Consider the following 23690-nt stretch of genomic DNA (forward strand, 5'->3'; position numbering starts at 1 on the left):
TAATGATACCTATAGGCAGCCTAGCTACTTTAGGAACACCCCCTGATGATGCCTGGTCATCCTAGCTACTTTAAATGACCCCCTGATGATGCCCAGCTAATAGCTACTTTAAAACTCTCAGACAGATGATGTTACCATATGTTTCACAGTGTGCTGATTAAAACGTAATTCACAAAATTGAAAGAGTGCCAGTTTTAATCCAGCCATTACATTAATCTATCATGAATCTGACAAAGAATATAAAGCTTGTTTGTAAGCAAATACAGCCCCTGGTCACGGGGGTGGGGGGATTCTGGCTAATCCGATTACAGCCTGGTCGTAGTAATAGAGCGAGCTTCCTTCGTGTGTGTGTGGCTTACTTTCTTCCTTCTATACCAACGTAGTTTAACAACCTCTTTGAGGAAAGGTTACCGTGGAATTACCGTGCAGCTGTCGCCATGGCACCCAGCCTCCAGGTACACTGGCGACACCCAACACACAAGAGATTCAAGCCATTGTGTTTTGCGGTGGTGGTGCGGCTTCTTTTTTTAAACCTCCCAAAACAGCTTGTCATCTCATCCCAGAAGAGTTTTGGATATGTGTTCATCTTTGATGCATGTATTTGAAAGAAGGTGTGGCTGTAAATTAATTTAATTTAGCCTGAGGCTAAGCCATTGCTAATGTAGTTATTTTGTTAGAACAGTCTGGCCACTGTGGTTGTTTTGCTCTATCTCCAGTCTGACAACATCAAAGCAGGTAATGTTTTCCTATCATCAGCTTGTCTGGTCTGGAGAGGTTAGCCACCACTATACCAGGACAAGGGACTGTACAGTTTCAAACGCTGAAGACACCTGACGACTCATCCAGAAATTAATTCCTCTGCTCAATCAATACATTCATTCTGAAACAGCCATCCTAGAAGTAGTTTGTGCCGATGTCAAAATGAGGGGCTTTATAAAACAAATTAATCAGCGATTGCATAGTCTCCAACCAATCAGAGTATCAAAGCCAATTGCTTTATTAGTGTAGGCCTGCTCTTGCCCAACCCATCAGTTTCTGGGACCAATCAGAAAGTGTTTGCATTCTACAAGACGTCGGGGAGGAAAGCAAATCCAGACTCGTTAGTGAGCGTGGTGTTTGGCAGGAGCGATGTGGATGGGTAGTCAGGCTAAACCACTCACCCATCCAACCACCCATAAAGACAATGAAGCCTAGGAATGTAAACAGACTCTACAAGCTATACATCTGTAGGAGTTTGTAATAATGTATATTTTTCCTATCCATTGATGGGTAGGAAAACTGGTTGGTCAATACAAGACATACTCATGAGTCCATGGTGTTTGTGTGTGTGCGCGTGTTGTGATGGGGAACTGTGGGGTGGTGAGTAATGAATGAGTAAATAGTACATACATGACATACCCATGAGAGTCCATGGTGTTAGCAGCCCAGATGTCAGTACCCAGGATGTCAAATGACCCTTCTCTGTTCCCGTTCTGAAAGACAACACGTTACAACACTGTATTATCTATATATCACTTTACAGAACATATCTACTACTACAGCTTAATTTTGATCAAAAGGGGTCTCTTATTGTCTATGTCACAGCGCTTCATTGAAATAATACTTAACTTGCATACTAACACTTACGTTGATGTAGTGACACTAGTTAAAGGGTGTATATGAAACATTTTAACAGGGCAAACTACTGTTACAATTCAACCCAAAAACCACCAAGTAGCCTATTCACAACCAATATTCACCTCATTTCACATAATAATAAAAAACTAGTTTTTTATGTGCATTTGCAGAGACATTCTGAAAAACAGAACGTGCCACTGCAAACATTGCGCACATGTTCAGCATTTCACATCATGTAGCTATCCTATGAAATTATTTTGCAACAAAATGTTCTGACACAATAGCCCAGTCGTCAAATTACATGTCACAACGTTTCGGATAATTTACAGATGTCCATGTTGATAGAGTGATAAATAGATGACAAGGTGATTTGCAAGGTATAGATAGACCTATTAATCACTGCAATGTGCCGATCATAACATCTGTAATATCATAATAATAACACAGTCATTTTGTAATGTAAGATATGAGATGCAGCAATCAAAGGGATGTTCATTCAACAAACAACCAGTTGCTTTCCAACTCAATGCCTAGCCAGGGGAGTAACCTACACATACGTCCAAAAGGCTACTGACTGGGAGTGTACAGTCATAAGGTCTGAATGCTAGCTGTCTCATCTTAGAAAACACGCCATTGTCTCTGCCTAGAAAACTCCTCCGACAAGCCTATTATTCAAGCCATTATTGGAGGGACAGCATATCGCACGAGAGAGACAGAGAGAGGAGTTGGCAGCCCGCAGGACCACTGGGCACCGGGACTATAGCTGCTCACATTTCAAAACGTAGGCTACTTCTAATAAAGTTAACAAAGCACTCACTAGTCTAGCTAGCTAGCTACTTTAATGAATAGCTAGATGCAGATATGTTGATTACAGAAACTGTGCAAAGCTGGTGGACTTGATACGCCATTCTAAATCATTGATGGGCCAGGCGCTGCTTGTAATAGACTTGCGCACCCTCGTCTCCACATTTCAGCACCACAGCCAGCTTTCAACTACTACTAGGCTACTGTATTGACAACAGAAATGCTACAGTTATTTGAATACATCTATAAAGTAGTTACATTTACATTTTAGTCATTTAGCAGACGCTCTTATCCAGAGCGACTTACAGTTAGTGAGTGCATACATCATTATTTTTTAAATATATTTTTTATATATATATTTTTTTTTTACTGGCCCCCCGTGGGAAATGAACCCACAACCCTGGCGTTGCAAACGCCATGCTCAACCAACTGAGCTACATCCCTGCCGGCCATTCCCTCCCCTATCCTGGACGACGCTGGGCCAATTGTGCGCCGCCCCATGGGTCTCCCGGTCACGGCCGGCTACGACAGAGCCTAGTTCAAAAAGAGGTAGCCTACATCCAACAAAGTGGTTAAGGTTATGGCCACAGAATTAGATCCCGACTGAGCATGCACGCATGCTTATGTCATGCAATAAAATGCAAATTAATTACTTAAAAATCATACAATGTGATTTTCTGGATTTTTGTTTTAGATTCCGTCTCTCACAGTTGAAGTGTACCTATGATAAAAATTACAGACCTCTACATGCTTTGTAAGTAGGAAAACCTGCAAAATCGGCAGTGTATCAAATACTTGTTCTCCCCACTGTATGTAGATGCTCAAAATAGAGATGAATGTATATTTCTAAAATCAGATACCTATATGAATGAATATGCAGGTCCATCAATTCTGGTATTAGGCAATGGGCTATCGATTTCATCAAAAAGATTCATCCTTTTCCCAGTTACTTCTATGGCCACTGCTATACTCTGAGCATGTGCTGACCAACTGGCAAGTGTCTTCACTGACATTTTCAACATGTCCCTGACTGAGTCTGTAATACCAACATGTTTCAAGCAGACTACCATAGTCCCTGTGCCCAAGGACACTAAGATAACCTGCCTAAATGACTACCGACCCGTAGCACTCACATCTGTAGCCATGAAGTGCTTTGAAAGGCTGGTCATGGCTCACATCAACACCATTATCCCGGAAACCCTAGACCCACTCCAATTTGCATACCGCCCCAACAGATCCACAGATGATGCAATCTCTATTGCACTCCACACTGCCCTTTCCCACCTGGACAAGAGGAACACCTACGTGAGAATGCTATTCATTGACTACAGCTCAGCGTTCAACACCATAGTGCCCTCAAATCTCATCACTAAGCTAAGGACCCTGGGACTAAACACCTTCCTCTGCAACTGGATCCTGGACTTCCTGACGGGCCGCCCCCAGGTGATAAGGGTAGGTAACAACACATCTGCCACGCTGATCCTTAACACGGGGGCCCCTCAGGGGTGCGTGCTCAGTCCCCTCCTGTACTCCCTGTTCACCCATGACTGCATGGCCAGTCACAACTCCAACACCATCATTAAGTTTGCCGACGACACAACAGCGGTAGGCCTGATCACCGACAACGATGAAACAGCCTATAGGGAGGAGGTCAGAGACCTGTCCGTGTGGTGCCAGGATAACAACCTCTCCCTCAACGTGATCAAGACAAAGGAGATGATTGTGGACTACAGGGAAAAAAAGAGGACTGAGCACGCCCCCATTCTCATCGATGGGGCTGTAGTGGAACAGGTTGAGACCTTCAAGTTCCTTGGTGTCCACATCACCAACAAACTATCATGGTCCAAACACACCAAGACAGTCGTGAAGAGGGCACGACAAAGCCTATTCCCCCTCAGGAGACTGAAAATATTTGGCATGGGTCCTCAGATCCTCAAAAAGTTATACAGCTGCACCATCGAGAGCAACATGACTGGTTGCAATACCGCCTGGGTATGTCAACTGCTCGGCCTCCGACCGCAATGCACTACAGAGGGTAGTGCGTACGGACCAGTACATCACTGGGGCCAAGCTTCCTGCAATACAGGACCTCTATACCAAGCGGTGTCAGAAAAAGGCCCTACAAATGGTCAAAGACTCCAGCCACCCTAGTCATAGACTGTTCTCTCTGCTACCGCACGGCAAGCGGTACCTGAGTGCCAAGTCTAAGTCCAAAAGGCTTCTCAACAGCTTCTACCCCCAAGCCATAAGACTCCTGAACAGCTAATCATGGCTATGCGGACTATTTGCACTGCCCCCCCCCCCACCCCATCCCCCTCTTTTACTCTGCTGCTACTCTGTTTATTATTTATGCATAGTCACTTTAACTCTACCCACATGTACATACAGTGGGGAAAGAAAGTATTTAGTCAGCCACCAATTGTGCAAGTTCTCCCACTTAAAAAGATGAGAGAGGCCTGTAATTTTCATCATAGGTACACGTCAACTATGACAGACAAATTGAAAAAAAAAATCCCAGAAAATCACATTGTAGGATTTTTTATGAATTTATTTGCAAATTATGGTGGAAATTAAGTATTTGGTCACCTACAAACAAGCAAGATTTCTGGCTCTCACAGACCTGTAACTTCTTCTTTAAGAGGCTCCTCTGTCCTCCACTCGTTACCTGTATTAATGGCACCTGTTTGAACTTGTTACCAGTATAAAAGACACCTGTCCACAACCTCAAACAGTCACACTCCAAACTCCACTATGGCCAAGACCAAAGAGCTGTCAAAGGACACCAGAAACAAAATTGTAGACCTGCACCAGGCTGGGAAGACTGAATCTGCAATAGGTAAGCAGCTTGGTTTGAAGAAATCAACTGTGGGAGCAATTATTAGGAAATGGAAGACATACAAGACCACTGATAATCTCCCTCGATCTGGGGCTCCACGCAAGATCTCACCCCGTGGGGTCAAAATGATCACAAGAACGGTGAGCAAAAATCCCAGAACCACATGGGGGGACCTAGTGAATGACCTGCAGAGAGCTGGGACCAAAGTAACAAAGCCTACCATCAGTAAGACACTACGCCGCCAGGGACTCAAATCCTGCAGTGCCAGACGTGTCCCCCTGCTTAAGCCAGTACATGTCCAGGCCCATCTGAAGTTTGCTAGAGTGCATTTGGATGATCCAGAAGAGGATTGGGAGAATGTCATATGGTCAGATGAAACCAAAATAGAACTTTTTGGTAAAAACTCAACTTGTCGTGTTTGTAGGACAAAGAATGCTGAGTTGCATCCAAAGAACACCATACCTACTGTGAAGCATGGGGGTAGAAACATCATGCTTTGGGGCTGTTTTTCTGCAAAGGGACCAGGACGACTGATCCGTGTAAAGGAAAGAATGAATGGGGCCATGTATCGTGAGATTTTGAGTGAAAACCTCCTTCCATCAGCAAGGGCATTGAAGATGAAACATGGCTGAGTCTTTCAGCATGACAATGATCCCAAACACACCACCCGGGCAACGAAGGGGTGGCTTCGTAAGAAGCATTTCAAGGTCCTGGAGTGGCCTAGCCAGTCTCCAGATCTCAACCCCATAGAAAATCTTTGGAGAGAGTTGAAAGTCTGTGTTGCCCAGCGACAGCCCCAAAACATCACTGCTCTAGAGGAGATCTGCATGGAGGAATGGGCCAAAATACCAGCAACAGTGTGTGAAAACCTTGTGAAGACATACAGAAAACGTTTGACCTGTGTCATTGCCAACAAAGGGTATATAACAAAGTATTGAGAAACTTTTGTTATTGACCAAATACTTATTTTCCACCATAATTTGCAAATAAATTCATTAAAAATCCTACAATGTGATTTTCTGGATTTCTTTTCGAATTTTGTCTGTCATAGTTGACGTGTACCTATGATGAAAATTACAGGCCTCTCTCATCTTTTTAAGTGGGAGAACTTTCACAATTGGTGGCTGACTAAATACTCCCCCCCCCCCACTCTATTACCTCAATTACCTTGACTAGCCGGTGCCCCCGCACATTGACTCTGTACCGGTACCCCCCTGTATATAGCCTCCCTACTGTTATTTTATTTTACTGCTGCTCTTTAGTTATTTGCTTTAATTTTTTTTACTTAACACTTTTTTATTTTACTTTTTCTTCAACTGCATGGTTGGTTAAGGGCTTGTAAGTAAGCATTTCACTGTAATGTCTACACCTGTTGTATTCGGCGCATGTGGCAAATAAAATGTGATTTGATTTGATTGATAGTAATAAGTTGCAGTTGATTGACTGGTTCCTTGAGTGAAGTCAAAGTCCATTATTTCACAACGGCAAACATCCAGAATGTTCAAAAGTACTTTGCAAAAAGTTGGTTTAAATTTCATATTGTTTATTTTTTAAGGATCAAATGTTAATATACTGAACAAAAATAAATGCAACATGTAAAATGAGCTGAAATAAAAGATCCCAGAAATGTTCCGTATGCACAAAAAGCTTATTTGTCTCAAATTTTGGGCACACATTTGTTTACATCCCTAATAGTGAGCATTTCTCCTTTGCCAAGACAATCCAACCACCTGACAGGTGTGGCATATCAAGAAGCTGTTTAAACAGCATGATCATTATACAGGTGCACCTTGTGCTGGGGACAATAAAAGGCCACTCTAAAATGTGGAGTTTTGTCATTCAACACAAAGCCACAGATGTCAAGTTGAGGGAGTGTGCAATTGGCATGCTGACTGCAGGAATTTCCAACAGAGCTGTTGCCAGATAATTTAATGTTAATTTCTCTACCATAAACTGCCTCCAACCTCATTTTAGAGAATTTGGCTGTACGTCCAGCAGGCCTCGTGTAACCACGCCAGCTCAGTATGTCCATATCCGGCTTCTTCACCTGTGGGGGGTTGTGGAGCGCTAAGGAGTATTTCTGTCTGTAATAAAGGGGGAAAACTCATTCTGATTGGCTGGGCGTGGCTCCCCAGTGCGTTGGCCTATGCCCTCCCAGGCCAACCCACAGCTGTGCCCCTGCCCAGTCATGTGAAATCCATAGAAGGACAACCATCTCTGCAGCACTCCACCAATCAGGCCTTTATGGTAGAGTGGCCAGACAGAAGCCATTCCTCAGTAAAAGGCACATGATAGCCTTCTCTGGTTTGATGAAACCAAGATTGAACTCTTTGGCCTGAATGCCAAATGTCACGTCCGGAGGAAACCTGGCACCATCCCTACGGTGAAACATGGTGGTGGCAGCATCATGCTGTGGGGATGTATTTACAGCAGCAGGGACAGACAACTTTACCAGGATGAGTTAAACTCAAAAACGTGCAAATGTCAAGCGCTTTCCAAAAAAAGCCTAATCTCTCAACAAGCAAGATAAATGTTGTTTGCTTAGCTAGCTAGCTACATGCCAAATGGATAGGCTACCCTCCCTCACGTATCTGAAAATACAGGAATTGATGTTTCCTGATCATGAAAAGCATGCAGTTAGTTGCTGTAACTGTTTATAGAGCTAAATGTCTGGGGACGTGGTGGTCTACTGTAAAAGCAGTAGTATGGTTAGTTACCTGTACCTTGGCTGGCCCTCTGAATTGGTTGTTCCTCCCTCTGCTACCAGACCTGGAGCCTGAACCAGGTCTAGAGCCAGAGCTGGGCCTGGACCCTGTACTGCCATTACTACTGTGATCCCACTCATCCTGCAGAGAGGGGATAGACAGAGAGAGACAGACATTGACAGAGAGAGACAGACAGAGACAGTGGGAGGAAGAGAGTGATTAAGCGATCAATACCATATCAAATCCTCCTTTGCAGAAAACGCAGAACATGTGATATGTAATGCTGATTGAATTGTCAAGAAGACACATTTCTATTATCTATGAGGGAGGAGAGTGGAGAGTAAGGATCCAATATATTCCCATCCACAGTTCGTGGTTAGCAGCGGTGTGGGATAATACATGGAGATATGTCTGTAATTGTCTATCAGGCAGGTCTGTGTCTGCTGCCGAGTCTGAAGACCATTTACATGATGAATGTTACCACGAGCACTGAGGGAGGGAGGAAGGGGGAGGAAGAGAGAGAGAGGTGTGGGTGGAGGGAGGTGCGTTGTTCATGTTGGGAAGCAAGGGAGAGGGAGAATGCCAACAGGGCTGGTAACCCCTAGCAACCACAGCTCCCCGTGGCCATTCTGACTTGGTGATGCTAAGCACAAATGACTGCTGCAGGCTGAATAAAGGTTGCAGCAGCCAGTGACTGTTTTGTCCCAATGGTCACACTCTGGCCCTATACCCTAGTACAGGCTGGCTGGCTGCATACAGGTTGACAAATAGAGCTGCCAGTCAGTGCCTTGGTTCAGTGGACACCTCTTAACCCTACTACAGACTGCCTGCCTGACTGGCTGGGGTATTCTGCTATCCCCTGGTGTCCCGTTCCCCCTCAGTTATATCCTTCCCTAGTGGTTTGTGTGTGTGTACATTCCGCAGAGCAGTTTTAGAGTTCAATCTGATATCTGATCTACGGTCAGTAGAAGGGAGGGAGCTCCTAAGGCCTCTGATCTATCCTGGTCTCCATGCACACCAGACCTGGGTCCTGTTCAGTACGGCACACTGTAGTAAAACATTTTGCAACCGTAAAAAAAGTAATAATGTTCAGGTACCTCCCAGTTTCACTCATTTTCTTTTAAACGTTTTCTCCCAGATGCACACAAACCAGACCCACAACACTGTACGCAGATACCACACAGAGAGAGACTCAATAGGCCAGAAGGTCATGTTCTCTGTTAATTCAATTCCATGTAATTTGATTATTTCATCAGTGCCTCTCACAAAGTCATTTGTCAGACTTAACGCAGCCACTTTATCCCACCAAACGACAGCCTTGGGTTACAGTGCTTGGAAAGAAAAAAAATATTTCAGGCGATGATGATACGAAGAATAATATCTCGCTCCTTTTCCTTAGTCCACAGTAACAGCTGAGAGGGAGAAAGACTAAAGCTCTCTCTCCAGCAACACACGCCTTTATGACCTAAGGTACAAACTATTAATACTGACCCAAAAAGAAATCTTTCTCTCAACCTCAGTCACCTCTTCATACAGTATCAATGTATTGTTACCATAACACAACCTATAGGCCCAACTATAGAAGCATTTTTACATGCACATACTAACCATGTCAGGTAATGGACTGGAGCAAAATCAAAACCTTACATTACTCAAAGCCATGGCAGTTTGTCTAAGTATCAGAGCCTGAGGTAGCTTGTATGTAGCGGAGAGAGCAGGCCTGGTTATGGGGAGCCCCTAGAGCAGGGGTCTCCAACCTTTTCTAGCATGAGAACTACTTTTTTAAAAACAAATAGGCACAATCTTCTCCTCTACCCTGCAACTCGTTCCCAGGTCCTTTGTGTAAAATAAATGTGTTTTCTGTCAATATTCCTGGTAAAATAGTGGCATGATTTGGCATGTCAGTCCCCATAAAATTATATTTTGTATTTTCCTGAATTATGGTCTGTTTTTTTTCCCTGTTTTTTTCCCCCCAACTCTCAATATTACAATTATTTCCAGAGAAACAAGGTAAACATGTTTTTTTTGTATACAAAGATTTTGCAGTGCAAATCCTCTTTAATTGTGCATCTAGCAAGAGCAATGTGTCAGTCTAGTGATGTTTCTCCTGTTAGGCCTACTGCTGCAGCACGTCATGGCAGACTTTGTAAAACAATTGATACAAATAATGATGGTATAGTTCTGGCAGGTAAGCCTATTTTGCATTTAGTTGAACGTTTTTTGGAAAAATATTTCTGTCTACCCCACTGAGCTACCCACAAGACGGTTATCATTAGCATCGCTAACTGGTTACATACGGAAGGATAAACAAAACGCACGCACCAGACAGGGACAATATTGTGTTACTTTTGGCTTTTAGTGCTAACCAAGGGTGGGATAATGTCAATGTGGCTTTGATTGGATAGTAGCCGGAAGCTTATGACAGTTTGCGATGGAACAAATTAAAAAATGCATGTACTTTCAGAATTGCTTGGCGAGCTACTCATAGGTGGTCTGCGAGCTACTGGTAGTACTACCTGTTGGAAACCCCTGCCCTACTAGGGCAATGTGTGTATGTGTGCCTTAGGGCGGAGGAGGCCTTTACAGGCCTGTGTTAAAAGAATAAGATGAGCTAGTGTGAAATCTCCTGCCTTGGGTCTGCCTCCTCTCAAACGCATGCATGCATACTTCAAAACAAATATTAATATTTTTGCTAGGTAGAGTTAGCTAGTGAGCCAACATGTTTCAAACTAATTTTCTCATTCTCTCTCTCGTCTCTCTGCAGCAGACATATACAATATGTTTGGAACATCAAATCGCAATAAAATCGCAGTATAGAATTGCAAAAGACATATAGAATAGTGAGAAATCGCTTTACATATCGTATCGTGATATCGTATCGTGCCCTAGAGAACAGACCCTGGCCAAGCAGTGGTCCTACACAATCAAACACACACTAACAATGGAACACTACCACACATCATTGGTTGAAACAGGAGGAGACAGAGAGAGCCAGAGAGACATGTGCGTCTCCCTGCACCCTGTGCTAGCAGAGATGGACAAACGCACTCTGCCACGTCGTCATGCCAATAGGCGCAGACAAACACAAAGCCGGAGGCGGCACATGGGGGAAACCCGATCCACCGGACTAAAAGAACCCTGGCTGTGACGTCAGCATTCAGAAACAAAACAGAACACGACCCTGTTCTCAGTTATACAACTGGGCTACAACCCCTTATATTCCACCACTGACAGAAGAACACCTACTGTACCATGATTTCCCAGGGTAGTTAGCTATACAAACACACTAGCACCATAAAGCCCATGCAAATAGGAGGAGGATTAGTGAGATAGGTCTCAATTTATGACCAGCCAGTCTGGATATGTTATCAGCCCAGCAGCCCGCATGCCCGGTGGAAACTCACTTAGGCCTACACTTTGCAAGCGCTGAACACTTGTCTTCATCCATCCTACACTTCAGCAGAGCCTCGAACTGAGATACATCGTAGTCAAAGCTGCCATCATCAGAGATTAAATAAGTTGAATTCAAAATGCATCTGGTCTCTTTTAGCATGGAGCTTGCTTATGACGGTTGTGTCCTAAGGGCATTTGCTATATGACCAAAGAAGTGGACACCCAATGAAACAGCAGTAATGTGCTGTATGTATGTATGACTGTTAGTAACCTCGGCTGACATTGAGAGCTCATTTCCCTCTAATGAAATGATCGTACATGGAGGTTCAGCACAGCTGTGTGTTAAGTGTAGACCTTCAGCCAGCCAGCATTTCCTCCAGAGTCCAGACACATACACAGTCCACAAACTCACTGGTTTGGTGGAGCCCCTCCCCCACGAGGGTGACCAACTCCCGTCCTTCTTGTCATTGCAGTCCTCTGTCCACTAGGTCAGAGAGAGGGAGAGAGAGGGGGAACATTTGAATGGCAATTACTCACTATTTTGTGAGAGAGGGAGAGAGAGGGGGAACATTTGAATGGCAATTACTCACTATTTTGTGACGATGGTGAAAAGAAAGACATTTACACATTTCTCCTTCTCCTCCCTCTGCCAGCTGGTCAATGTTGTCCCCTAATTTTTGCTTGGCTATTTTGTGAATGCCGCTCAGCTGGCAATGCATCCCATGAGGTAAACTACCCCAGTTTTCTGTGCACGTACGAGAGCCACCAGGTTTAGTGCAATGGGAAGTTCTGGAGTTACAGTGCATTCGGAAAGTATTCAGACCCTTTTACTTTTTCCACATTTTGTTACGTTACAGCCTTATTCTAAAATATATAACATATTTTTTTTCATCAGCAATCTATACACAATACCCCATAATGACAAAGCGAAAGTACACGTCAACTATGACAGACAAATTGAGAAAAAATAATCCAGAAAATCACATTGTAGGATTTTTAATGAATTTATTTGCAAATTATGGTGGAAAATAAGTATTTGGTCACCTACAAACAAGCAAGATTTCTGGCTCTCACAGACCTGTAACTTCTTCTTTAAGAGGCTCCTCTGTCCTCCACTCGTTACCTGTATTAATGGCACCTGTTTGAACTCGTTATCAGTATAAAAGACACCTGTCCACAACCTCAAACAGTCACACTCCAAACTCCACTATGGCCAAGACCAAAGAGCTGTCAAAGGACACCAGAAACAAAATTGTAGACCTGCACCAGGCTGGGAAGACTGAATCTGCAATAGGTAAGCAGCTTGGTTTGAAGAAATCAACTGTGGGAGCAATTATTAGGAAATGGAAGACATACAAGACCACTGATAATCTCCCTCGATCTGGGGGCTCCACGCAAGATCTCACCCCGTGGGGTCAAAATGATCACAAGAACGGTGAGCAAAAATCCCAGAACCACATGGGGGGACCTAGTGAATGACCTGCAGAGAGCTGGGACCAAAGTAACAAAGCCTACCATCAGTAACACACTACGCCGCCAGGGACTCAAATCCTGCAGTGTCAGACGTGTCCCCCTGCTTAAGCCAGTACATGTCCAGGCCCGTCTGAAGTTTGCTAGAGTGCATTTGGATGATCCAGAAGAGGATTGGGAGAATGTCATATGGTCAGATGAAACCAAAATAGAATGGAAACATCATGCTTTGGGGCTGTTTTTCTGCAAAGGGACCAGTACGACTGATCCGTGTAAAGGAAAGAATGAATGGGGCCATGTATCGTGAGATTTTGAGTGAAAACCTCCTTCCATCAGCAAGGGCATTGAAGATGAAACGTGGCTGGGTCATTCAGCATGACAATGATCCCAAACACACCGCCCGGGCAACGAAGGAGTGGCTTCGTAAGAAGCATTTCAAGGTCCTGGAGTGGCCAAGCCAGTCTCCAGATCTCAACCCCATAGCACATCTTTGGAGGGAGTTGAAAATCAGTGTTGCCCAGCGACAGCCCCAAAACATCACTGCTCTAGAGGAGATCTGCATGGAGGAATGGGCCAAAATACCAGCAACAGTGTGTGAAAACCTTGTGAAGACTTACAGAAAACGTTTGACCTGTGTCATTGCCAACAAAGGGTATATAACAAAGTATTGAGAAACTTTTGTTATTGACCAAATACTTATTTTCCACCATAATTTGCAAATAAATTCATAAAAAATCCTACAATGTGATTTTCTGGAAAAAAAATCTCATTTTGTCTGTCATAGTTGACGTGTACCTATGATGAAAATTACAGGCCTCTCTCATCTTTTTAAGTGGGAGAACTTGCACAATTGGTGGCTGACTAAATACTTTTTTCCCCCACTGTATATACACACCTTATTTACATAAGTATTCAGACTCTTTGCTATGAGACTCGAAATTGAGCTCAGGTGCATCCTGTTTCCATTGATCATCCTTGAGATGTTTCTACAACTTGATTGAACGTATTTGCTTTGTCATTATGGGGTAATGTGTGTAGATTGATGAGGGGAAAAAAGCTATTTAAATCAATGATTTTAAACTAATCCTGGGTCGCTAATTATTGGTTTGATAACAAACAACGTTGTTCAGTCATGTTACCTAGCTAGCTAACAACCTGGTAACTTGACAGTAGGTTTAGGTACATTTGATTGGCACAGGAAGAAAGGAAAAGGCTATTCATGAGATGGGGGCGGCAGGTAGCTTAGTGGTTAAGAGCGTTGTGCCAGTAACTGAAAGGTCGCTGGTTCTAATCCCCAAGCCGACTAGGTGAAAAATCTGTCGATGTGCCCTTGAGCAAGGCACTTAACCCTAATTGCTCCTGTAAGTCACTCTGGATAAGAGCGTCTGCTAAATAACAAAAAATAATAATAATAATCTTCTACAAAATGGTAAGATTCATATAGGCCTATTTTAAGCCTAAACTATATCAAAAATCTATTTATTCTGTTTGGTGCCTAACGTTTTAAATGTTGGGAGCAGTGGGTGTATGTGTGTTTGTGGGAGAGAGAGTGGTGTGTGTTTATGAGTGTGAGGGAGACAGAGAGCGTGTGAGGGAGGGAGAGTGTGTGTGTGTGTTAACTGAAGAGTAAAGAAGGTTTCATGCAGTGTTTTCCCCTTACTGACACAATGACATGCAGATCATTATGCACGTACATCACAGGAAGTTGGTGGCAACTTAATTGGGGAGGACGGGCTTGTGGTAATGGCTGTAGCGGAATGAGTGAAATGGTATCAAACACACGATTTCTATGTGTTTGATGCCATTCCATTTGCGCCGTTCCAGCCATTATTCTGAGCCGTTCTCCCTTCAGCAGCCTCCACTGATGTATATTCCTTCCTCCCATTCCTCCAGCCAAATCACAGGTAGGCCTTTGCAAATATGCGCAAATCAGCTGTTCTATGCTGTATTCTATTATACACTGAACAGTGTGAAGTTATATGTAATGTGTTGTATTGAGTAGAAGTGTGAATTTCAGTGACAGGTTTTTGGAGAACGGGGGATGGGGGATGGGGTGAACAGGATGCTAGGCCACTGATTGTTTTCCACCATGGTATCGCGATACTATTTGGTATCGTGATACTTGGCCTGGTATCGTATTGTTTGTAAAATGTTGGTATCGTGACAAGCCTAGTCTATTAGCATCAGCATCATTGTAGCCACTCTGGTCCCGTTTAGCATTAGCCTTAGCTAACCTGTGAAATGTGGGACTGGGGCTTGTTGTCTCCGTCTAGGTCTGTCTCGCTCTTGTCTCCCAGTAGGCCTTGCACTTGGTACTCCAGCACATAGCTGTCGATGAAGCGCTCCAGCTCCTCGATCTCCTGCGAGCGCGTGCTGCCAGCCTCCGAGGACGCGGACGCCACCGACGAGTTTTCCATGGCGACCTGCTGCCTGCCCGCCAGCGGGGGAGGGAGGGAAGGAGGAGGGGACCTGCAGAGAGGTGCGGGAGAAACAGCTGGTTAGTAAAGAGATCAAAACAAAAACATGACAGCAGCATTTCCACTTAAAACCACCATGTTGAGTCAAGAATCTATAAGTGAGTCATTTAGACAGATAGTTCAATCATTTTCAGTCGTCTATTTTTTTTGTTTCCATTCAAGAAAGTTCATTCAAAAACGTCCATTCAGGAAATGTCAAATAGTCACTGTTACAGACTTCTCAGAAGACTGAACATCAAATCCAAACCACCCCCATTCAGGGCACAGCTGTAATTACACTACTCCACCAGCAGGGGAGGCAAAGTGTGTTTACATCCGAGACAGAGTTGGCTTTCAGTCCTACTGCTACGCCCAGGCCCAGCAGGCAGCAGAACAACAAGTCTAGTCCCAGTCAGTCTGTCTCACCTCCTAACCTTGTCCCCAGACCAGAGCCAGACACAGTCAGTTATGAAACAGGACACCTTTGTCTCTCTGCAGGGGTTTTACTAAGGCCAAGAGAGAGCAATAGTAACGGCGTCTTTTTGTAGGCACCAACTCCGCCATGGCTCGTTGGCCAAAGCCTATGGGGATATTAAATGCCGAAATGAAGGTCTGTAGTAAACACCAGCTTAGCAGATCTTATACGTTTTGTTCTATGTGATAATCTTCATCAGCTAAGGTCACTTTTTGTGAATTTTGAAGCATTTATGTAATCAAAACAAGCACATAAAGGCTTCATAATTCATACAGGTCATGTTAACACACTGATATTATCTCATAGAACAAAACATATAAAGATCTTCTAAGCCTGTGTTAACCTCACACCTTATTTTCCCTATTCATTCCCCCATAGGAATGGCTGATCGAATCAGAGGTAACTAATTTCAGTTTTTTAGGACTACAAGATGGCGAGCTCTATGCCTTTCACCCAGCTTCCATCCTCCTTCCTTCACTTTCTTTCTCTCCCTGTTCCCAACTCTACCTCTCCTTCCCTGTGTGTGATCTGACAGTGATGTGTCTGTGTTGGTGGTCACATGACTAAGGCCTGCTGCTAAGCTCCTTTACACATCTACCCTGCCTGAGCACTGGCCATACCATGCAAGAGGATTTACTATGGGAGCAGAGCAGCCTGAATAGTGGTATAGTAGTTAGGCCTGTGTTGAGGCCTGCCTTTGTTTTGGTTTTTAGTAAAGCTAATCAATGTACACAGCTAATAAATCAAGAGAGATAACTGTCATTGAGCAAACTGGGGCACAGAGTAGCCTACATACAACCAATTAATAGGGGGAGGAATTCAGACAGTAATTTTCTTCTTTACAATGGACATTAGGCTACTACACAGACTGATAAATACGTCTTGTTCCTGTACCTTTACGCACTAATGCTCTTATCTTCATTCTATAGCTGCAGGGCCTAAAGGTTTTAATCTCACTGTGTGTAGATATGATCCACTAATACTGGGGCCTGATTAGCCTAGCTAATGAGGTTAATGCTAACTCCACTGATGGCTACTCATTCACCAGTAGACCACACTAAAAGTAGACTGGCTGACGCGACTCACGTGGTCCACAGCGAGGGAGAGCTGTGACACACTGGTCTGAACAGGAGTCCGTTAGTGCAGTATTCGGGGGGGGGGGGAGTGTAGTTACATACAGTTGAAGTCGGAAGTTTACATACACCTTAGCCAAATACTTTTAAACTCAGTTTTTCACAATTCCTGACATTCCTGGTCAGTTAGGATCAGCACCTTATTTTAAGAATGTGAAATGTCAGAATAATAGCAGAGAGAGTGATTTATTTCAGCTTTTAATTATTTCATCACATTCCCAATGGGTCAGAAGTTTACATACACTCAATTAGAATTGGGTAGCATTCCCTTTAAATTGTTTAACTTGGGTCAAACATTTCGGGTAGCCTTCCTCAAGCTTCCCACAATAAGTTGGGTGAATTTTGGCCCATTCCTCCTGACAGAGCTGGTGTAACTGAGTCAGGTTTGTAGGCTTCCTTGCTTGTACCCGCTTTTTCAGTTCTGCCCACAAATGTTCTATAGGATTGAGGTCAGGGCTTTGTGATGGCCACTCCAATAACTTGACTTTGTTGCCCTTCAGCCATTTTGCCACAACTTTGGAAGTATGCTTAGGGTCATTGTCCATTTGGAAGACCCATTTGCGACCAAGCTTTAACTTCCTGACTGATGTCTTGAGATGTTTCATCAGACCAGAGGACATTTCTCCAAAAAGTACGATCTTTGTCCCCATGTACAGTTGCAAACCGTAGTCTGGCTTTTTTATGGTGGTTTTGGAGCAGTGGCTTCTTCCTTGCTGAGCGGCCTTTCAGGTTATGTCGATATAGGACTTGTTTTACTGTGGATGTACAGTGAGGGAAAAAAGTATTTGATCCCCTGCTGATTTTGTACGTTTGCCCACTGACAAAGAAATGATCAGTCTATAATTTTAATGGTAGGTTTATTTGAACAGTGAAAGACAGAATAACAACAAAATAATCCAGAAAAACGCATGTCAAAAATGTTATAAATTGATTTGCATTTTAATGAGGGAAATAAGTATTTGACCCCCTCTAAATCAGAAATATTTCTGGCTCCCAGTTGTCTTTTATACGGGTAACGAGCTGAGATTAGGAGCACACTCTTAAAGGGAGTGCTCCTAATCTCAGCTTGTTACCTGTATAAAAGACACCTGTCCACAGAAGCAATCAATCAATCAGATTCCAAACTCTCCACCATGGCCAAGACCAAAGAGCTCTCCAAGGATGTTAGGGACAAGATTGTAGACCTACACAAGGCTGGAATGGGCTACAAGACCATTGCCAAGCAGCTTGGTGAGAAGGTGACAACAGTTGGTGCGATTATTTGCAAATGGAAGAAACACAAAATAACTGTAAATCTCAATCAGCCTGGGGCTCCATGCAAGATCTCACCTCGTGGAGATGCAATGATCATGAGAACGGTGAGGAATCAGCCCAGAACTACACGGGAGGATCTTGTCAATGATCTCAAGGCAGCTGGGACCATAGTCACCAAGAAAACAATTGGTAACACACTACGCCGTGAAGGACTGAAATCCTGCAGCGCCCGCAAGGTCCCCCTGCTCAAGAAAGCACATATACAGGCCCATCTGAAGTTTGCCAATGAACATCTGAATGATTCAGAGGAGAACTGGGTGAAAGTGTTGTGGTCAGATGAGACCAAAATCGAGCTCTTTGGCATCAACTCAACTCGCCGTGTTTGGAGGAGGAGGAATGCTGCCTATGACCCCAAGAACACCATCCCCACCATCAAACTTGGAGGTGGAAACATTATGCTTTGGGGGTGTTTTTCTGCTAAGGGGACAGGACAACTTCACCGCATCAAAGGGACGCTGGACGGGGCCATGTACCGTCAAATCTTGGGTGAGAACCTCCTTCCCTCAGCCAGGGCATTGAAAATGGGTCGTGCATGGGTATTCCAGCATGACAATGACCCAAAACACACGGCCAAGGCAACAAAGGAGTGGCTCAAGAAGAAGCACCTTAAGGTCCTGGAGTGGCCTAGCCAGTCTCCAGACCGTAATCCCATAGAAAATCTGTGGAGGGAGCTGAAGGTTCGAGTTGCCAAACGTCAGCCTCAAAACCTTAATGACTTGGAGAAGATCTGCAAAGAGGAGTGGGACAAAATCCCTCCTGAGATGTGTGCAAACCTGGTGGCCAACTACAAGAAACGTCTGACCTCTGTGATTACCAACAAGGGTTTTGCCACCAAGTACTAAGTCATGTTTTGCAGAGGGGTCAAATACTTATTTCCCTCATTAAAATGCAAATCAATTTATAACATTTTTGACATGCGTTTTTCTGGATTTTTTTGTTGTTATTCTGTCTCTCACTGTTCAAATAAACCTACCATTAAAATTATAGACCGATCGTGTCTTTGTCAGTGGGCAAACGTACAAAATCAGCAGGGGAACAAATACTTTTTTCCGTCACTGTATAGGGATAGTATTTTTGACGATATATCGTATTGACAATATTGCAATATAATTTTTGTGCTAGACAGCTGTCCATGCACCAAAACTCCAGTGTTTTTCCTTTATAGCTTGTTCTCCATCTTTTTAAATAGGGAGCCAATTTATTTTTAGCACTTTTATTTCCATGACTGATCAAAACATGTTTTCTCATGGCTCTGTTTTGTCCGTCAGACATATGGTGAGCAATATGTTTGTTTGGAACATTGAATCTCACAATCCCAGTATCTAATCGCAATGCATATAGCAGAGGTATTCAACTCTTACCCTACGAGGTCCGGAGCCTGCTGGTTTTCTGTTCTACCTGAATTCATTACTTACCTGGTGACCCAGGTCTAAATATTGCCTGATTAGAGGGGAACAACGAAAGAAAAGCAGTGGAACTGGCTTCAAGGTCAAAGGAAAGGAAAGGCTCTGGAGAAACGAACAGCCCTTGCTGTCTCTGCCAGGCCGGTTCCCCTCTCTCCACTGGGGTTCTCTGCCTCTAACCCTGTTACAGGGGCTGAGTCACTGGCTTGCTGGTGCTCTTTCATGCCGTCCCTAGGAGGGGTGCGTCACTTGAGTGGGTTGAGTTACTGACGTGATCTTCCTGTCTGGGTTGGCGCCCCCCTTGGTTTGTGCTGTGGTGGAGACCTCTGTGGGCTATACTCGGCCTTGTCTCAGGATTGTAAGTTGGTGGTTGAGGATATCCCTCTGGTGGTGCGGGGGCTGTGCTTTGGCAGAGTGGGTGGGGTTATATCCTTCCTGTTTGGCCCTGTCCGGGGTTTCTTCGGATGGGGCCACAGTGTCTCCGGACCGCTCCTGTCTCAGCCTCCAGTATTTATGCTGCAGTAGTTTATGTGTCGGGGGCTGGGGTTAGTTGGTTATACCTGGAGTACTTCTCCTGTCTTATCCAGTGTCCTGTGTGAATTTAAGTATGCTCTCTCTAATTCTCTCGTTCTCTCTTTCTCTCTGAGAACCTGAGCCCTAGGACCATACGTCAGGACTACCGGGCATGCTGACACCTTGCTGTCCCCAGTCCGCCTGGCCTTGCTGCTATTCCAGTTTCAACTGTTCTGCCTGCGGTTCGAAACCCCTACCTGTCCCAGACCTGCTGTTTTCAACTCTTAATGATCGGCTATGAAAAGCCAACTGAGAGACCTGAGCCCTAGGACCATATGTCGGGACTACCGGCCGTGGTGACTCCTTGCTGTCCCCAGTCCGCCTGGCCTTGCTGCTATTCCAGTTTCAACTGTTCTGCCTGCGGTTATGGAACCCCTACCTGTCCCAGACCTGCTGTTTTCAACTCTTAATGATCGGCTATGAAAAGCCAACTGAGATTTATTCCTGATTATTATTTGACCATGCTTGTCACTTATGAACATTTTTGAACATCTTGGCATGGTTCTGTTATAATCTCCACCCGGCACAGCCAGAAGAGGACTGGCCACCCCTCATAGCCTGGTTCCTCTCTAGGTTTCTTCCTAGGTTTTGGCCTTTCTAGGGAGTTTTTCCTAGCCACCGTGCTTCTACACCTGCATTACTAGCTGTTTGGGGTTTTAGGCTGGGTTTCTGTACAGCACTTCGAGATATTAGCTGATGTAAGAAGGGCTATATAAAATAAAATTGATTGATTGATTGAAGGTCCAGAGTTGAGTTTGAGGGACATACAGAATCTTTCGAATTGTGAGAATCGCAATACATTTCTTATCGGCACCTAAGTATCGTGATAATATCGTATCGTGAGGTCCCAGGCAATTCCCAGCTCTAGTAAGAACCAAAGTGTTGGTCAGTGTTTTCCGGTAACCCTAATTACACGTAAAAATATAAATGCAACAATTTCAAAGATTTTACTGAGTTACAGTTCATATAAGGAAATCAGTCAATTGAAATAAATTCATTAGGCCCTAATCTATGGATTTCAAATGAATGGAAATACAGATATGCATCTGTTGGTCACAGATACCTTAAAAAAAAAGTAGGGGCATGGATCAGAAAACCAGTCAGTATCTGGTGTGACCACAATTTGACTAATGCAGCGTGACACATCTTCACATAGAGTTGATCAGGCTGTTGATTGTGGCCTGTGGAATGTTGTCCCACTCCTCTTCAATAGCTGTGCAAAGTTGCTGGATATTGGCGGGGACTTGAACAAGCTGTCGTACACGTCGATCCAGAGCCTCCAAAACATGATCAATGGATGACATGTCTGGTGAGTATGCAGGCCATGGAAGAAGAGGGACAATTTCAGCTTCCAGGAATTGTGTACAGATTTTTGCGACATGGGGGCCGTGCATTATCATGCTGAAACATGAGGTGATGGCGGATGATTGACACGACAGTGGGCCTCAGGATCTCGTCACGGTATCACTGTGCATTCTAATTGCCATCAATTAATTGCCATCAATTAAATGCAATTGTGTTCATTGTCCGCAGCTTATGCCTGCCCATACCATAAACCCACCGCCACCATGGGGCATTCTGTTCACAACGTTGACATCAGCAAACCGCTCTCCCACACGACGGCATACACGCAGTCTGCCCGGTACAGTTTAAACCGGGATTAATCCGTGAAGAGCACACTTCTCCAGTGTGCCAGTGGCCATCGAAGGTGAGTATTTGTCCACTAAAGACACTTACGGCGCCGAACTGCACTCAGGTCAAGACCCTGGTGAGGATGACGAGCACACAGATGAGCTTCCCTGAGATGGTTTCTGACAGTTTGTGCAGAAATTCTTCGGTTGTACAAACCCACAGTTTCATCAGCTGTCCGGGTGGCTGGTCTCAGACGTTCCCGCAGGTGCAGACACCGGATGTGGAGGTCCTAGGCTGGCGTGTTTACACGTGGTCTGTGGTCGTGAGGCCGGCTGGACGTACTGCCAAATTCTGTAAAACGACGTTGGAGGCGGCTTATGGTAGAGAAATTAACATAAAATTATCTGGCAACAGCTCTGGTGGACATTCCTGCAGTCAGCATGCCAATTGCATGCTCCCTCAAAACTTGAGACATCTGTGGCACTGTGTTGTGTGACAAAACTGCACATTTTAGAGTGGCCTTTTATTGTCCCCAGCACAAGGTGCACCTGTGTAATCATGCCGTTTAATCAGCTTCTTGATATGCCACACCTGTCAGGTGGATGGATTATCTTGGCAAAGGAGAAATGCTCACTAACAGGGATGTAAACAAATGTGTGCACAAAATTTGAACATTTGGAACATTTCTGGGATATTTTATTTCAGCTCATGAAACATGGGACCAACACTTTACATGTTGCGTTTATATTTTTGTTCAGTGTAGATAGCTATGTTTGCTCTGACTCCAATTACATTTTGGGTTGGCAGGTAGCCTGGCGGGTAGGAGCGTTGGGCCAGTAACCGAAAGGTTGCTGGATCGAATCCCTGAGCTGACAAGGTAAAGATCTGTCGTTCTGCCCCTGAGCAAGGCAGTTAACCCACTGTTCCCTGATTCAGACAACTTGCTAAGACAAACTAGCAGACAGTAATTTGCAGACAGTAAGATACACAAACAAAGAGTGTAATTATAGAACGCTTGCGGAAAGCAGCAAGTCAACAACATCTATCTGACCATGCAGACTACAGAGTGAACGGCAAGAAAGTGCTGGTGACTCTGTGGTCGAGTAACTGCTCTCTCCTTGAGCGACAGGGGGCGGGGCATGGTGTGGGAAGCGGCATGCAGCAGGAGGAGAGGGAGAAAGACGTCTCATATAGAAAACAGAGTCAACTATAAAAACGGACATTACACGTGCCGGAGTTGCGTATCACATTTAACAAACCAAACATTGAAATACTGTTATAGAAGGTAAATTAAAAACTAAAACCAGTCCGGTATACCGTTCAGGTCAGGACGTTGCCTAGGAGCTATTCTGCCATATGTTGCTTTCACTGGGGCTTAGTCTTCTAGTAAATAAATAAATCAGACAGACTGGGAGCTGCTCACTCCTCAGGGGTTCCTGTGTGTTCCAGCTACGGCAAACTCACTGCAGACTGCAGCAGAGAGATTAGAGGCTCAGATTAGCTCTACCTGCCGTGCCGTTGGTGTTTGTCCTATTTCACACATGTAGAAGTGTATATTATACATCATTAAGTTTGCAGACGACACAACAGTGGTAGGCCTGATCACCGACAATGATGAGACAGCCTATAGTGGTGCCAGGATAACAACCTCTCCCTCAACGTGATCAAGACAAAGGAGATGATTGTGGACTACAGGGAAAAAAAGAGGATTGAGCACGCCCCCATTCTCATCGACGGGGCTGTAGTGGAACAGGTTGAGAGCTTCAAGTTCCTTGGTGTCCACATTACCAACGAACTATCATGGTCCAAACACACCAGGACAGTCGTGAAGAGGGCACGACAAAACCTATTCCCCCTCAGGAGACTGAAAAGATTTGGT

The 23690-nt window shown here is 44.4% G+C and overlaps 1 protein-coding gene across 6 annotated transcripts in view; it reads right to left on the minus strand.

The window, feature by feature from the left end:
* Window positions 1-23690, minus strand: part of LOC121582725 (CBP80/20-dependent translation initiation factor) — a 145913-nt gene that overhangs the window by 103266 nt on the left and 18957 nt on the right. For 3 of the 6 annotated variants that reach the window (XM_041898781.2, XM_041898780.2, XM_041898777.2), the window contains exons 2-5: window positions 15060-15294; window positions 11768-11839; window positions 7975-8103; window positions 1390-1472 (exon numbers count right to left, since the gene is read on the minus strand). In XM_041898781.2, the coding sequence (XP_041754715.1) occupies window positions 1390-1472; window positions 7975-8103; window positions 11768-11839; window positions 15060-15242 (467 nt within the window). In that variant the 5' untranslated portion in view covers window positions 15243-15294. The remainder of the gene's footprint in view (window positions 1-1389; window positions 1473-7974; window positions 8104-11767; window positions 11840-15059; window positions 15295-23690) is intronic. The other 3 variants (XM_041898782.2, XM_041898778.2, XM_041898779.2) reach the window with 2 other exon arrangements.

This window comes from Coregonus clupeaformis, chromosome 15 (genome assembly GCF_020615455.1).
Source record: "Coregonus clupeaformis isolate EN_2021a chromosome 15, ASM2061545v1, whole genome shotgun sequence".
In the NCBI taxonomy this organism is placed as follows: Eukaryota; Metazoa; Chordata; class Actinopteri; order Salmoniformes; family Salmonidae; genus Coregonus; species Coregonus clupeaformis.